The following is a 15145-nucleotide window of genomic DNA, read 5'->3' as shown; positions in this document are numbered from 1 at the left end:
CATCTCCTAGTTTACCACCCTTAGAGGTGGAATATTTTCTTAAAATTGAAATGGGACCAATGATGAGGTTCCCTCTTTCCAACAAAAAAAAATCATTAAAATCGATTCACAAATCGGTCGGTGGGTCGGCCGGTGTAATCGCGTAACATACACCCAAAAAAAATACAGTCGAATTGAGAACCTGCTCCTTTTTTGAAGTCGGTTAAAAATTAGTAGGTAGTTTAGGCTGTAGAAGTTAAAGTGTAATTTAAAACTATCTTGGAGCGCAGATAATGTAAACTTTGTTGTAAAAAAATAATTCAATCTCACTGTTAAATACAAGAGCGTATTAACTCAAAAAGTATATTTTTTCAGAATCTATGAATAACGACTTGCTCATATCCCGTCAAAGTTTATAAAATTGAGGTATATGTTAAAATTATATTTTTGAGTAAGGACTGTTTTGTTCAGAACTAGTGAACAAAAAGTTTATCTCATTTGGATCATCATCATACATATCTTTTAATTGTTTCTCACAATACTCTAATGACGGTTGTATTAACGTGTGGAGATTCAAATTTTTACATTCAGCAATAGTATAATCTTAACGTTCACATATTTTTAATTACAACACTATTGTAATAGCAGTGCGAATATCCTCAACATATTGATGGCTTTCTAGAATGGTGTCCTATCACAAAATCATCGGGAATCTAAATACAAAGCAGACGAATTGTATACAGTCTCATATTCTCACGTAATTATTTTAAATAATAAAAAGCTCCTGTCTTATTCACAATAAAAATTAGCCCATTCCGAGTACATCTGTGTAATTTAAGACAAAAAATGAACAATTTTGCTTTAGGACCCTTTTTTTGAAAAGCAGCGATATGTTATTTTAAATAACGTAGTTATCATCGAGCATGAAGGCACAGCGTTACCTTGCGACATTTTAATTACGATCATGGTCTTTCGTTACTATTACAAAAAACGAAAATCGATAATTTCCACCCCTCATTTCACCTACTAATAATACTTGGTAGGTCAACGCCACCCCATACATGCTGGGGTATCCCAGCACAATACATATAGTCTTAGATACTCTGCCAAGTTTCAATGAAAAGTGAGTCTTAAGCATACTTAACATAAGGTTAATTTTTAGAAATTAATGTTCAGATGTTTGAGGACACTGAGCGATCAAATCATTGTGATGCTGACTGTACCTTTCAGTAAATAAATATTTTGTGGATTGTGTACTTTTAAGTAAATATTTATGAATAATAGTTATAAACTTTCGAAACCTATAAATTTCAATTGAATCATCCCTCTTGTCTATTCACACCTACATTATTAAAAGATTAGTTTTCAAAAAGAAACCATGATAAACAATTTCATTGTTGTGCAATAAGTTACTATGGAAACAAGATTGAGCTGATCCTAGTACTACATCATAAAATGAACTGTGCAATGTACTGAAGTACTTTCATTTAAAAAAATCAAGTAATTTAGAGAAAAGTGACAATAAAATAATTATATCTCGGAAATCATTGGGTACAAAGTTGGAAATGACTTCATCCCTTGCGCGCGCATACGACAGTAACTACCCAGCCCATTTTCAATCACCTAGTCAACCGTTTAGCGTCTTTCTACAACGAACAAACTTTTTGCGCTTTCAATTAAGTTTATATTTTTTATTCAAAGCAAAGGACTGTATAATTCATACAAATGGGCAGCTGTTGTGCATATACTCAAAAAACACGACCACAAAGGAGAATACACGGCCTCGAGCTTCCTCTGAACTTTCAGCAAGTGATCGGTTGGTTTGTTTTCATAGCTACCGCCCTTGTTAATTCCATTATACTAATTGAGATCCAGTTCAAGGAATTGAAAGTGATATCAATAATTACGTTTGCGATTTTGTATTTGTGTCATGTCGCATCGCATTTAACTGCGGCTCTGACTGACCCTAGCGAGAGGGAGTTGAGGAAGTTGAAAGTGAACAATGTGCCGGAGTTTGATCGCAGCGTACACGCCCACGTCATAGAGAACGGGAGATGTCACTTGTGTAATATATATACGAGCAGCAGGAGCACCAAGCACTGCAGTCTTTGCAATAAATGCATCGACCACTTCGATCATCATTGCAAGTGGCTGAACAACTGCGTGGGTCAGAGGAACTATGCATCCTTCATAACTTGCGTTACGACAGCACTACTTATTTCTCTATTTACTTCATCTTTGTGTGTAACCGACATTGTGCTGTTTTTATCGTACCCACAGAAACTAAGTGCGCCTGCACAGAACTTTATTAACTGTTCCCTATATTCAGATACTTCGTACAATTTTAAATATTGCAAGAATTCTATACTTTTCTTCACATTTTTGATTATATTCTGTGTGTGTGCCTTAGCGATAGCGTGTGCCTTATTGCACTTATGTTGTTTTCATGTTTACATCTCGTTGTTAGGTGTTTCTACTTACGAGTATATTGTTAAGAATAGTTCGTCGAGTAAATCTACCCCAAAGTGCAATTGTCAATGTTGTTCGAGAAAATTGTATGTAATTCACAAATCTAAAGAGAAGAATAATTCATATCAATCAGATAATGTTAAAGGAGATTTAAGAGAATGTAAGGTGAATAAATCTAAGGTAAATGTGGAGGAGAATGGAGAATTTCATGCCAATGGAGACCAAAATAATCTTAGTGATTCTAAAGTGTCTCATATGATAAGTGTCCTTGTTGCCAATGAGCTGAGCAAAGCAAAGAAAGTGTTTAACGATAAGAATAAAATACATCCTCAGCATGATACTGACATCAGTTAACAGCAATGTTTCATATCTAACGCCTTAAAATTGTGACTTGAAAACCGCCTTATTGATATTATTTATATATATGTAATGTGAAAACTCAATATAACATTGCAATATTTATTATACTGGTGCCTTTACTTAGTACTTCAGAAAAAAAAATTCTAGATTTCGTATACGCATTCCATGATACGTGATATAAATATTATACATAAGATAATTTTTTTCATAGATGTTACAATGTTTCTACCGCTGACTGTGACACAAGTGCCGTACAAACAAAAACCAAGTTCCAATTTAGAAGTTTATTACACTATGAAACTTATAAATTTCTTAACACATAAATGAATATTAAACAAACAAAACACCTGAAGTACACAACATCCCAATACACATAATTTTTTTCAATTTGATTGTAAATGTTTAGTCACGTTTGCGGCGACGGTTTTGTTCCTCCTGAAAATAAAAAGAAAAGCAAAGTTTAATTTCTGTTTGTATTTCTATTAAATACTTAAATAATAAATCGTAAATTTTTAATACACTGGAGATGTCTACACGCTTGCTTATTTGCTTGCTCTTAAGTGTACACTTAAGACTTAAAAAGCAATCTAAAACATTAAATAAAAAAAAAGCAGATAACTTTGGGGCAGAAATACAAATTGTATATGTATTATGGATTGGATAGCATTCGAAGTCTGCAAATAAATAATTAAATTGTGGCATTTTACTAAACAGCTGCATTTATAGCATTCACACTCTTTCAAACCAATGCGTCCTTAGATCAAGCAGTATTTACAATAAGTTGTGACTCTTATTGTTTCTAGTGTAGTAGTTACTCAATATCAATTATGAACGACAGTTGCGCTTGTACTATACAACATTCAGTTATAGTTCTTGTGTATGCTACTAAAGCCGTACAATTTGGTATATAAATATTTTAGACAATCGTTTGTTGAGTTTGACTGTGTAAGCTCATGGACGCAAACGTGCTGATTTGACCAAAGCTTCTTATGAAGTGGTTGATTGCAGTGATGAAAGCGACTCAGTCTTTTAAGGCGTTTTATAAAGACTCAGGACTCGACTCTAAAATTAAGACTGGAAGTTCGGGTTTTTATTTAAAAAGACTCTGTTATTATACTAAAAGACTTGAAACCACTTATATGACTTAAACAACTTGAATGACTTGAGTTGTTTGCAATGGACTTATACCTATTTTATGTCATATTAAGCCCAAAGTTTATAAATAAAAATGACGTAGTATGTAGTAAATAATCACGTTTATTTAATTAGTTATAATTAACTGACTTCTATGAACAAAGCTACATGAACATTACCCATTAAACGTAAAGTAAATATCTTGTGGGTAGAAATAAAATCACGCCATACGGCTCATGACTCGCGACTTCCGAGGCTATAAGGCGCCAGTCGTTTTAGTTCTATAAGTCTTTTAAGCTTCCTAGGGTCAAAAGACTTCGACTCGAATTAGTCTTCAGTTTTAGTCTTATGACTCAAGACTTGAGGATTAAAATACTAGACTAGTCGTGAGGCGTTAAAAATGAGTCGAGGTGTTTTAAAAGGCCTTAAAAGACTTGAGTTTCTTCATCACTAGTTGAGTGTGTGCAAAAATACACTACATAATAGACGTAAAGTAAAACTAACACAACAAAGTGACTTCATCACAATCTCTCCTTCTTACATTTACTCCGTATCAGAGTTGCGTTTATCATTGTTTTTCTTTTCAGCCTGCAAAAGTCAGGAGAAATTAAGTTGAATTTCTGCAAGTGGTATGTTGGTAAGGGTTTTGATTGCAGTATCACTTGCAAGTCATTGTAATAATATACCTAGAGACTCGACGTATAGTGCTGAATAGATATAAATAGAAAAATTTACAATATCAGTAATAAAGTAGCCTTGATATTTTTATCACTGGCATCTAATAAACAATAAGTGGTAAATTAAAGTATACCTTCTGTGTTAAAATGATGACCAGTCTCCTGAAAACTCCAATGAAGTCAATAAATAGTTCCAGTGCGTGTTGCACGAAGTCCTTGTTGCCCATGCGGCGCTTCTCGATGATCAGTTGGGTGTCGAATAGGATGAACCCGCACATTAGTAGGAGGCCAAGGTACAGGTGGGTCTGCAAATTGGGAAAACTCTTAACACCACAAACATATCAAAATCTTCAGCTTTACCTAAAAAGTAGTAGGAATACACTCAATCCATCCAAATCCCCTCAATACCATTTGTGGATTAGCAATTGTTGTAGAGTTGCATTCTAATGCAAACAAACATTTACACATTATGTTTTCGAATATTAACATAAAATGAACCATAATTATTATGGTTCATTTTATGTTAATATTCGACACATACATGCAATACATTGAAAATGTCATGTTTATGTAAAAGTATAAGTGCCTATATCATTCAGGTGTGTTTGCCAGTTAGTATTGTTACTGTAAATATATTGTAAAGCAAAACAAATATATACATTATGATGCATTATACAAAATGGTTACTAATTGGTATAGATTATGATATGCTAATGCCTGTTCATAAGAATAAAAAATAGTTTACATACCTGATAAAGGATCTGTGACTGCATGAAGAGATTTACTAGACTCATAAGAGACAAGGAGGTGAGCATAGTGAGCAGAGTGCCTCCAAGGAACAGGTAAGAGCCACGGTCGGCCAGCATGGCGGTGATGGAGAAGCACACAAACACCACTGTGGTGCCCAGCAGTGCTGTCATTATGATTGCTGGATTCACCATGCTGACATACTCAAGCATTGGACCCATGCTCATTCCTAAAATTTTTGTTAATATTAGTCATCTAAGACCCGAAACATTGGTCTGTTTGAGAAAACAAATATACGCGATTTAGATTGAAAATACAGTTTCATTTCCTATATGTAACACTCGCGAAAACCTAAGAACTCGAAATGTTAGATATCATCATTTCAACTGAAAGATGTCCACTGATGAGCATAGGCCTCCCTCAAAGAATGCTACAATGACCATTCTGTTCTGTGACCAATGTGTGCCCACTGCCACTTATGCTTTGTAATTCTTTGGGCTACATCAGTTAATGTTAATATTACATCATAATAAGCATTTTGCACATTATTGATCTATTCCAAGAATTTGTAAAGATAGTTTTTGAGGTAAATGCAAACTAATTAACACATTAACAATTACATTACTGCATTGATTTTACATGCTATTTTTAATTTACCTACATTTAGGGTCGCATTCTAGAACCCTACTCAATGCTCAAGTCAGGAATTGAGTATGGTTCAAAGGGGTCGTATTGTAGAACTATATAATAAATATATTGTATATAAATAACTTGTTTATGATTCAAGGCACTAGAAATCATACTTAAGTCTTTGCCATTAGGGTCATATTTCCTGTGCTTGAAATCATACTCAAGTCTGCTCAAATCCTGACTTGAGCATTGAGTACAGTTCTGGAATACGACCCTTAAAAAGAAGTAAATATTTCTGTCTACTGTACTGATAACACTTAACAAATATACATGTATAATATATAGTTTAGAAGTTACAACAGAATATACATCTCGACAATATAAATGTACAAGTAATGAGATTTGTATTTGTACAGAATAAGCAAGAACTAACAAAACTAATCACAAAAGGCTATTATTAACCTGTTATCAAATTGTGTTGATTATAAAACAGTTGAAATGCATCTAATGAACAAAGAGATTTATAAAACAGCCTAATACATAAGAATATTAAATATTTGCAATATTTCAAAATTCTTCCACATTTACTTATAAGACAAACTATAGAAAACATTGAAGATTGCACAACATAATCAGAGACTAGATCATACCGGATGTTAAGCCGAATCCCAACAAGTATCCTAGACGCAGGCTTGTATTCTTCCCATTGTCAGGAGTAGCAAGTAACATGAGCATGAGGCCAGCTCCGATGATGGCAGAGAGGAAGCCAGCCCGGAAGCTTGTGAAGATATCGACGTACACGCCAGCCGAAGCCGACGCGGTCGTCATCATGAGCGTGCCGTACACATTCTTCAGGTGTTGACGTACTGGCAGTTCCCTACAACAACAGAATGTCAAACATTTAAGACTAATAATAAGTAGGTATATACAAGCCATACAAGTTTATTTGAGACATTATCTTTTTTTGGTAATTGCCATTGATGTCGACAAAGAATAATTCAAATTCTGCAGATTGTATTTTTGTACTGAGCTAAAATTAAAATATTGTTATGATGAAAATTTATTTAGGAACGTGTGGTTTTCGTAACTACGTTAATACAGTTTATGGACGAATGTAAAGGAACAATCTGGTAGTACTTGGTACTTGGTGTAACGGGTTGGTATCCGCAACAATCTGGTAGTAATTAAATTTCATTGTATGCAAATGTATGACGCTAGCTTAAATGAAATAGAAATCACATCATTTTTAATCTTGAAGATAAAGCAATAATGTAGTAGAGTAAAATCATGTGATGTCACGACAATTGTTTACGAGGTTGAAAATAATCTTAGGTGAATCAGAAATGTTCTAGAATAATGTCGAAAACAGACGCAATGACCTCGTAATTAACGAATCAATGAGACAACAATATGAAGTCACTTGCGTTTTTCTACACGTTTATACTACCTATTTAATCGTCTTTATTCGATTACAAACTACGACGTAAAATAAATAGCTATATGATCGTCCAGGTAATACTCACAAGCGGTTTTGAAAGCCATTGATGAATGTTTCAATACCAGGAGCCATGTTGAACAATATTTTTGACTGCACTTAGCACAAATAATTTGAACAAATAAAGACGCTTTATTGAAACGCTTTCACAAAAAGAAAGTAGCGATTTCTGATGAAAAAGAGCAGAAAATCAGCGTAGAACACGTCAATCCTTCAGATTTTTCTTTTATGAATACATACCATAGCTTAAAGATGACAGCCAGAAACAAAATAAATACTGGTTTCGCCAATAAGGTTTCATCGTGTTCGTTTATGATTAGTGCAAAGGTATGGTGTGATAACGTTAGACCAATCATCATCTAGCAATAATCATTGTCGTCGTTCGGGGCAGTGCCATCTACCGGTTGTTTTGTGAATTTCAGTACATTTTCTTTGTTTAGTAATAGTCTAAGGATTTCACTGAGTAAGACAATGCTCCGGAGTTCTTTAGACCATTTAACACCCGGATTATCTCATCATTTTATCCCATCTTCGCAATTTTCGCACTATTCGTTGTATGTACAGCAGAAAAGAAATGTACTTTTGACATTTGGTCAGAAAAAAAATGGCGGGTTTTGTAGTTACAGTTTTTTCGCAAATTATATTTTAGTTTAATTATTATTAAGTTTTGAGTCTTATAATTGTTTGTTCCTTGTTTGAGCTGATGGCTCTATGGCCAATGCTCAACAAATAAATAATAACATTCGGCCATAAAATAAGTATTGTTTTGTTGTATTTTTAAGCTGAAGACCTCGTGGCCAATGCTCAATAAATTAAAAAAAAATTAGCCATAGCCATAAAATGTCATAACCTCAAAAACAGTGAATGAAATGTGGTAAACACATGCTGTTATCTCTTATTTTAATTGTGATTTGTAATATTATGAGTATAGCGTAATAGCAAAATGGGGAAGAAAACGAAAGTAGGAAAACAGCGAAAAGATAAATATTATCAGCTCGCTAAAGAAACAGGTATTATCTATAAGCTAATTTATTAAAACATTATATTAATAATAATAAAAACTTTGTTATCTCTTTACAAATATTATAAAGTATTCAAATGATTTACATGAAGTGCCTAAAAATTAAGATACCTTCGTATATATTCTTCGAACGTTAAAGCTAAGGTTGTATTTATTTTCAGGTTATCGTTCCAGAGCTGCATTTAAATTAATACAGTTGAATAGAAAGTTTGGGTTTTTGCAAAGATCTCGAGTATGCATAGATTTGTGCGCAGCGCCAGGAGGATGGATGCAAGTGGCTCATCAGAACATGCCAGTGTCAAGTGTGGTGATAGGTGTCGATCTGTTCCCTATCAAGCCCGTGCCTGGCTGTATCAGTTTGACGGAGGATATTACCACTGAGAAGTGTAAATCAGCCATTAAGAAAGAAATTAAAACATGGAAAGCTGATGTTGTCCTAAACGATGGTGCCCCAAATGTTGGTTTGAATTGGCTTCATGATGCGTACCAACAAACATGCCTAACATTGAGTGCAATGAAACTAGCCACAAACTTCTTGAGGGAAGGTGGCTGGTTTATCACTAAAGTTTTCAGATCCAAAGACTACCATGCTTTATTGTGGGTGTTTAAACAATTTTTTAAGAAAGTTCATGCTACCAAGCCTCAGGCGTCTCGTAATGAATCTTCAGAGATATTTGTTGTCTGCCAAGGCTACATTGCTCCTGATACTGTAGACCCAAAGTTCTTTGACCCTAAATATGTGTTTGAAGATTTAGAGATTGTAAAAAAACAACACACAAACTTATTGCACCCGGAAAAGCAGAAGAAAGCTAAAGCTGAAGGGTATAAAGAAAATGATTATACTACTTTTCATCCTGTGCCAGTTTCTGACTTTATGGGGAAAGAGGACCACATTGATTTATTGCAGGGTTGCTCTCAGGTAATTTTTATGAAATTCTAGTTTAATGATGGCCAGTTGCATGAGGATTGAAGAAGAATGTTAAAAGTGAATAAAAGAGAGCCTTGGTGCAAAAAAGCTTCCAAGCCATGTCTGTGGTTGATATATCAACACCTTTTAATTTACAACACTTGTAAATTGAGGAGAGTCAGAACAAAAAGTGATAAGTCACATTTTGACTGGTTCTTCTTTTATGCCAAATGGTAGTTTTTGTATATTTCTATGAATAATTTATCCACATTAATAGCAACCACTACCTCCTCCTTCATAGTAGATTTCAAATGCACTCTCTGAACACAATGTGACAAATCCATTCAATGAGACCAGACAAATTTAGAATTAAAATTCATCAGACTCATTGATTTTCATTCCAAAGCTCCTCAATTCATAGATTATGGGTAAATAAATTGGTAATTTAGTTCCATGGAGAGTATTTAACACCTGTTTGTAGCCAGTACAATAAAAAGTACTATGAATAAGCATTTTATTGATTTTAGAGAGGTTCATACTCGTACATACATTAATATAGTGCTCCTAGTCAAAAGAATATTATTACAAATCTTAATATTGATTTATAGATTATGTTAGATGACAAGTCAATACTGCAGCATGCCAAGACAACACAGGAAATAAAAGAATGCTGCAAGGACATCAAGGTGTTGGGTAGGAAGGACCTGAAGATATTGCTTCACTGGCTGAAGCAGATGAAAGAATTCAAGGCATCACTGGTGAGGTTTGCTGTTATTTTGATATTTATATTTATAATTTATGTTTTACGAGCATCAAAGTCTTGCTGCTGACACATTTAAATGAAACACTTTTTTAACTGTAAACATTGACTTACAAATAAATGGACGACGGGTCTAATACAAAAACCACGAAAAAAAATGTCCCAAGGCAACCTATTCGAAATTTAAATTGTAATGTCATCGTAGTATCGCGCTGTCAGTCGAACAAATGAAGACTAAAGCGGAGTTTGGCGCTCTGTATACGATTTTAGCGCTTACAAGTGCAGACACTTTTTAGCGCGGACCCGACGTCCATATAATTATAAGTCAATGACTGTAAATAAATAAAATGATCCTTACAGTTATTACATTCCACATTTTACTTGAAAATTATTGTTGCTTTGTGGGTTTGGGTCTTTATTTCTAATCACAAACACAATTCTGATACACAACATCTCAACATCTAATTTATTTAGATTTTTGTGGATGATGGGCTTACTAACTAGACTTGTGTTGTATAATAAAATATGTGCCAAAACAAATTGTGTGCCTTTAAGACTTAAATTTCTTGTATATCACACAATTTCAGGAGCCGAAGCTTGAGGTAGAGCCAAATGCAGCTGAAGGGGATTGCAAGGAAGATGTCCCTGCTGATGAGAACGCAGAAGTTGATGAACAAATTGCTGGGCTTCAGGTGAAAACGAGAATTGGATTCTAAAACTAATGTTGAAGAAGTTGATTCAGAGTTCAGGATGCTACATTATTAATTTTACTCATAATTTAAGGATGAAGAGCGTCGTGCATCAAAGCGTAAGAGGAAACAGTTGAATAAGCAAAGACAGAAGTTGGCGGAAAAAATGAACTTGAAGATGGTACTAAAAGGAGATGATGGACCCACAGAGGAGAGCCATGACCTGTTCAGATTATCTGATATTAAAAATGCTGAGGTTTGCTATTTATTTTACAGTGTAAAATTTTATGTATTGAAAAATGAGAAATTATTTTTAATGTAGCTGACTCAAAAATGTTTATGACAAAATAGTATATTGTGCTTTAATAGTATGTCTATAAAAAAAGTTAATATATAATGGCACCTAATCATATATGAGGCAAATGGGTCTATTATTATTATACCTATTTTCAGCAACTTACAAAAATAATAGATCAGCAACCAGACATAGTGGCTGAAGAGAGTGACGAATCTGATGATGAATTGAAAATTAAACCCAAGTACATGAAGTATGATGTAGAATCTTCAAAACTGGATTCTTCAGGCTTGTATTATAAGGACTCTGATAGTGAATTAGAAATGGAGTCGGATTCTGAAAGTGAACAAGACAAGGAAACACTAGGTAAGAATGTTGTTTAATTGTAGTTTTGATTCAATCGAATATTTGAATGAAATGGTTGTATATAATGATTTGTATTTGGGCACAATAAAGATCAGACGCCATAATTTGACACAGTTAATGTTGGTTTTAAATAATGCAGTTTTAAACCATATTTTATTTTATAAAAAAAAATAAACATGTATGGGGTTTACATTTAACACAAATAAAGATTTTATATTAAACATTATTATTATAGGACAGATTGATTGATTGATATTAGATGTCAGATTTTTGTCAAAATAGAAATCGTCACACTCGTGCGCAAACTCTATGCGGTCTGTTGTTGTAAGAATAAGATCGAAATCATTCTCTGGGTGATCAACAATAAATACAAAACCCACAAATATTTTGCACTCATACAAGTTTTATATAGCGCACACATTCAACATAGCCCCGCACTAGGGAAACCCCTAGGGAAACTTGTGTCGCGGGTGTCATGGACACACACATAGACAACCACAAATGACACCCAAACTCACGTGAGAAATAAATGTAGTCCATACACACGTTTCTCCCAGCCTGGGAATCGAACCCAGGACCTCTGCATGGCAGTCCGGTAACCGTTCGGCCACGGAGGCAGTTAGTTTATATGAGAAGATAAAACTTGAATATTTTTTTATTTCGTAATTTCCAGTATTTCCAGTAGATCGATGTACACCATTGTAAATTACACATATTTTGCTAAAAATCTAGCCTTATGTAATTTCTGTACACCGCCGCCGCGCCGTCCCGCCGGTATGATTTTTATATTTTGTTGGGCCTTTAAACTTGTCAAATGTACTAAAATTATGGAGCTGCTTAAACATGTTTGTTTCACAAGAACTCAACACCACCTATTTTGTGTTTTTGAATTATAATACACGTAAATAACCCAAATACGTTTACAGCATTCTCAGATTCTGACGACGAAAAGAAATCCCGCAAGAAATTGGCTAAACTTACAAAACTAAATACCTTGGTTAATAGTAAATCGACGAAAGCACCCACAATCCCGAAAAACAACCCGTTGCTAACTGATTTGGACAATACTGATCCATTAACAAAGAGAGAGATGAAAGCAGAGCTTTGGTTTCAAAAAGATTCATTTAGGGATCTTGATGAAGATGAAGACGAGAAAGTCGATTTGGACAAAATGGCTACGATCTTTAAAGAGAAAGGTAAATTAGAATAAGAGTAAGGGTTGTAAAATTAACAGTCTTTAAATTGCATATTTTATTGGTCTGCTATTGTTTTTAACCATTCAAAGCCATTGTTTCTTGAGGAATTGTACAGATGGCAAAACATAAAAAAAAAACAGGAAATTGTTCCATTGCACAGGCAATATTCGTAAAAAAGTGTATAACTTGATGTGCTGTTCACAGTACCTTCACTGACATTGTTTTATTTAATTGTTTTAAACATCTACTTAAAAACAACTTCTTGTACTGTCGACAGCATATCAAACTATACATTTTTGTTCGATTATCGTCTCCAGTGCAATGGAACAAGATCCATCAATGCGTGGCTTACTGTGATGTCGTATGTATTTATATAAATTCTTTTTAAATTGATGTTTTAGGAAAGAAAGTCAAAGAGGACATAGAAATGATAACAAAATCAAATCGTCATGGTGCAAAGCGCAAACTATCTCACTCTGAGAGCTCTGATGACTCAGATAGTGATTATGATGTTGAAGAATCAATCAGTAATGACGCCAAGGCGGGCGCTAAAGGCAAAAAGGATGCCTTTGATGTTGTGCCACAAGATCCAGGTCAATATACTTAAAGTTTACTTAAGATGACATGTCTACAGTAGGCTGACTTTTTAGGCAGAACCCAAAAAATGTATTTGCTTAATTATGAATATTGATATATTGCTGTACATGCAAAATGTTTATATTAAGTCATCTTTTTAAATTATTTTAGAGTTAAAACGTTTGAAAAAGACACTAAAAATGGATGCGGAAGCGCTAGCTCTCGGTACAATGATAGCCACGTCGAAGAAGTTCAAACGTGACCTGATCGACGACGCGTGGAATCGATATGCGTTCAACGACAAAAATCTGCCCGATTGGTTCACGGAAGATGAGAAGAAACATATGAAGAAACCTGTACTGATACCTGAGGTAACATAATACAAAAATCTCTTACGCGCAATAGAAAGAAATAAAAATGTCAAAGAAAATCATATCACATTGTTGCTATGTGCAATTTTTAAGTATATTGGACAAAATACGTTGGGCGGTGATAAATGCAACGATTTATGATTATAAAAGTGAATTTAAAAAAGTTACACACAATATATACTAGCAAAAACTTTGTATACCGATTTAACAGCTATTATAATTGCCAAATAATAAGTTACTTTATTACAGCAATACAAAGAAGATTACAATAGCAGACTTCAAGATATAAATGCGCGACCGATCAAGAAAGTAGTTGAAGCGAAAGCGAGAAAGAAGAAGCGCATGATAAAGAAAATGGAACGAGCTAAGAAGAAGGTTGAGGCCGTCATGGAAAACGCAGACATGTCGGAAAGAGAAAAGGCTCAACAAGTCAGGCAGTTGTACAAAAAGGCGCAGGCAGGAGATAAGAAAAAAGTTACGTATGTAGTGGCCAAAAAACACACATCAGCGAAACGTATGAAGCGGCCCACAGGAGTTAAAGGACGTTACAAGGTAGTCGACCCGAGAATGAAAAAGGATCTCCGCGCACAAAAGGCTAAAGAAAAAACAAAAGGTCGCAGCAAAAAAGCGCAAAAAGGTCCCAAAAAGAATAAACCACTCAAAAAGAAAGGAGGGAAAACAAAGTAGTTCTGAAGGTAAATTGCGTATGTAAATAAAGATTTTTTAAAATAAATCTATAAAATGTATGTATGTATTTTTATTTGCTTTGAAATTGTTGCGTACAGATACTCGAAAATTGTGATATTGTAAACTTTATAAATAAAACAAGTGTTTCCACAAATTAATGAGTTATAGATATAAATTACACTATAATAATATAAGTGATTAATACATGTACATGTAGGGTTGGCATATTCCTCTGTAACGATAATTTCAGTAATTTTGTGTTATCGTTATGACTTTATGACTAGTTAATACCTGAACATTATGTAATTGAACGCCACGTTTTATGATAGTAATATATAGGTATATAGCTGATAGACATTGATGGTGGTATCGTGTGGAGGGTAGGCGTGGTACTTGACATTACGAAGATTACTTTAGACCGAAGGTCAGGGTCGGTGATATTTGCGTCCATGTGCGTCACTCACGCTTGGCGGTCGGAGTTCAGGGACAAACACGCTATACAGTGATATCACTTTGCTCCGTACTCTTAGTGCCTAATTTTGATTCGCCCTTACGCCGCTGTCTGCTTGCTGATTGTGTATATACGCTAAATTATATAAGGCTTTATTATATGCACCAAGTTTACGTCGGTGATTTATTCTTTATAATGTACGTTTGTAAATAAGTCCGTACCAACGTAACTACGTATATAGGAAAATATGACCCTGATAATACGCTTGCATCATAGTTCAATTTAAAATAGCCGGTGAACGGTAGAGTTTCAGGGGTATGGGGGTGATTTGTGGA

At 34.3% G+C, this 15145-nt stretch overlaps 3 protein-coding genes across 4 annotated transcripts; 2 read left to right on the top strand and 1 right to left on the bottom strand.

The window, feature by feature from the left end:
* Positions 1-132: 132 nt before the first annotated feature.
* On the top strand, positions 133-2802 carry LOC113237666 (probable palmitoyltransferase ZDHHC11). Its single transcript, XM_026474275.1, has one exon. It carries the CDS (start codon positions 1705-1707, stop codon positions 2800-2802), a length of 1098 nt encoding a protein of 365 aa, XP_026330060.1. The 5' UTR covers positions 133-1704.
* Positions 2803-3103: 301 nt separating this feature from the next.
* LOC113237256 (probable Bax inhibitor 1) lies at positions 3104-7677 on the bottom strand. Of its 2 annotated transcripts, none has more exons than XM_026473643.1 (5): positions 7520-7677; positions 6647-6873; positions 5369-5595; positions 4754-4924; positions 3104-3243 (listed from the first exon to the last, which is right to left on the bottom strand). In XM_026473643.1, the coding sequence occupies exons 1-5, from the start codon at positions 7564-7566 to the stop codon at positions 3211-3213; spliced, it is 705 nt and encodes a 234-aa protein (XP_026329428.1). In that variant the 5' UTR covers positions 7567-7677; the 3' UTR covers positions 3104-3210. The 2 variants fall into 2 exon arrangements, with proteins under 2 accessions (XP_026329428.1, XP_026329427.1); XM_026473642.1 differs by lacking the exon at positions 3104-3243 and adding an exon at positions 4423-4530.
* Positions 7678-8358: 681 nt separating this feature from the next.
* LOC113237359 (pre-rRNA processing protein FTSJ3) lies at positions 8359-14360 on the top strand. The gene is made up of 10 exons (XM_026473784.1): positions 8359-8501; positions 8674-9431; positions 10028-10177; positions 10767-10871; positions 10963-11124; positions 11322-11529; positions 12456-12725; positions 13127-13318; positions 13473-13672; positions 13922-14360. Exons 1-10 carry the CDS (start codon positions 8435-8437, stop codon positions 14357-14359), a joined length of 2550 nt encoding a protein of 849 aa, XP_026329569.1. The 5' UTR covers positions 8359-8434; the 3' UTR covers position 14360.
* The last annotated feature ends 785 nt before the right edge of the window (positions 14361-15145 follow it).

This window comes from Hyposmocoma kahamanoa, unplaced genomic scaffold (genome assembly GCF_003589595.1).
Source record: "Hyposmocoma kahamanoa isolate Upper Pololo Valley unplaced genomic scaffold, ASM358959v1 93, whole genome shotgun sequence".
Taxonomy (NCBI): Eukaryota; Metazoa; Arthropoda; class Insecta; order Lepidoptera; family Cosmopterigidae; genus Hyposmocoma; species Hyposmocoma kahamanoa.
Note: the sequence above shows the minus strand (reverse complement) of the source record. Positions and strands in the feature narration are given on the sequence as shown.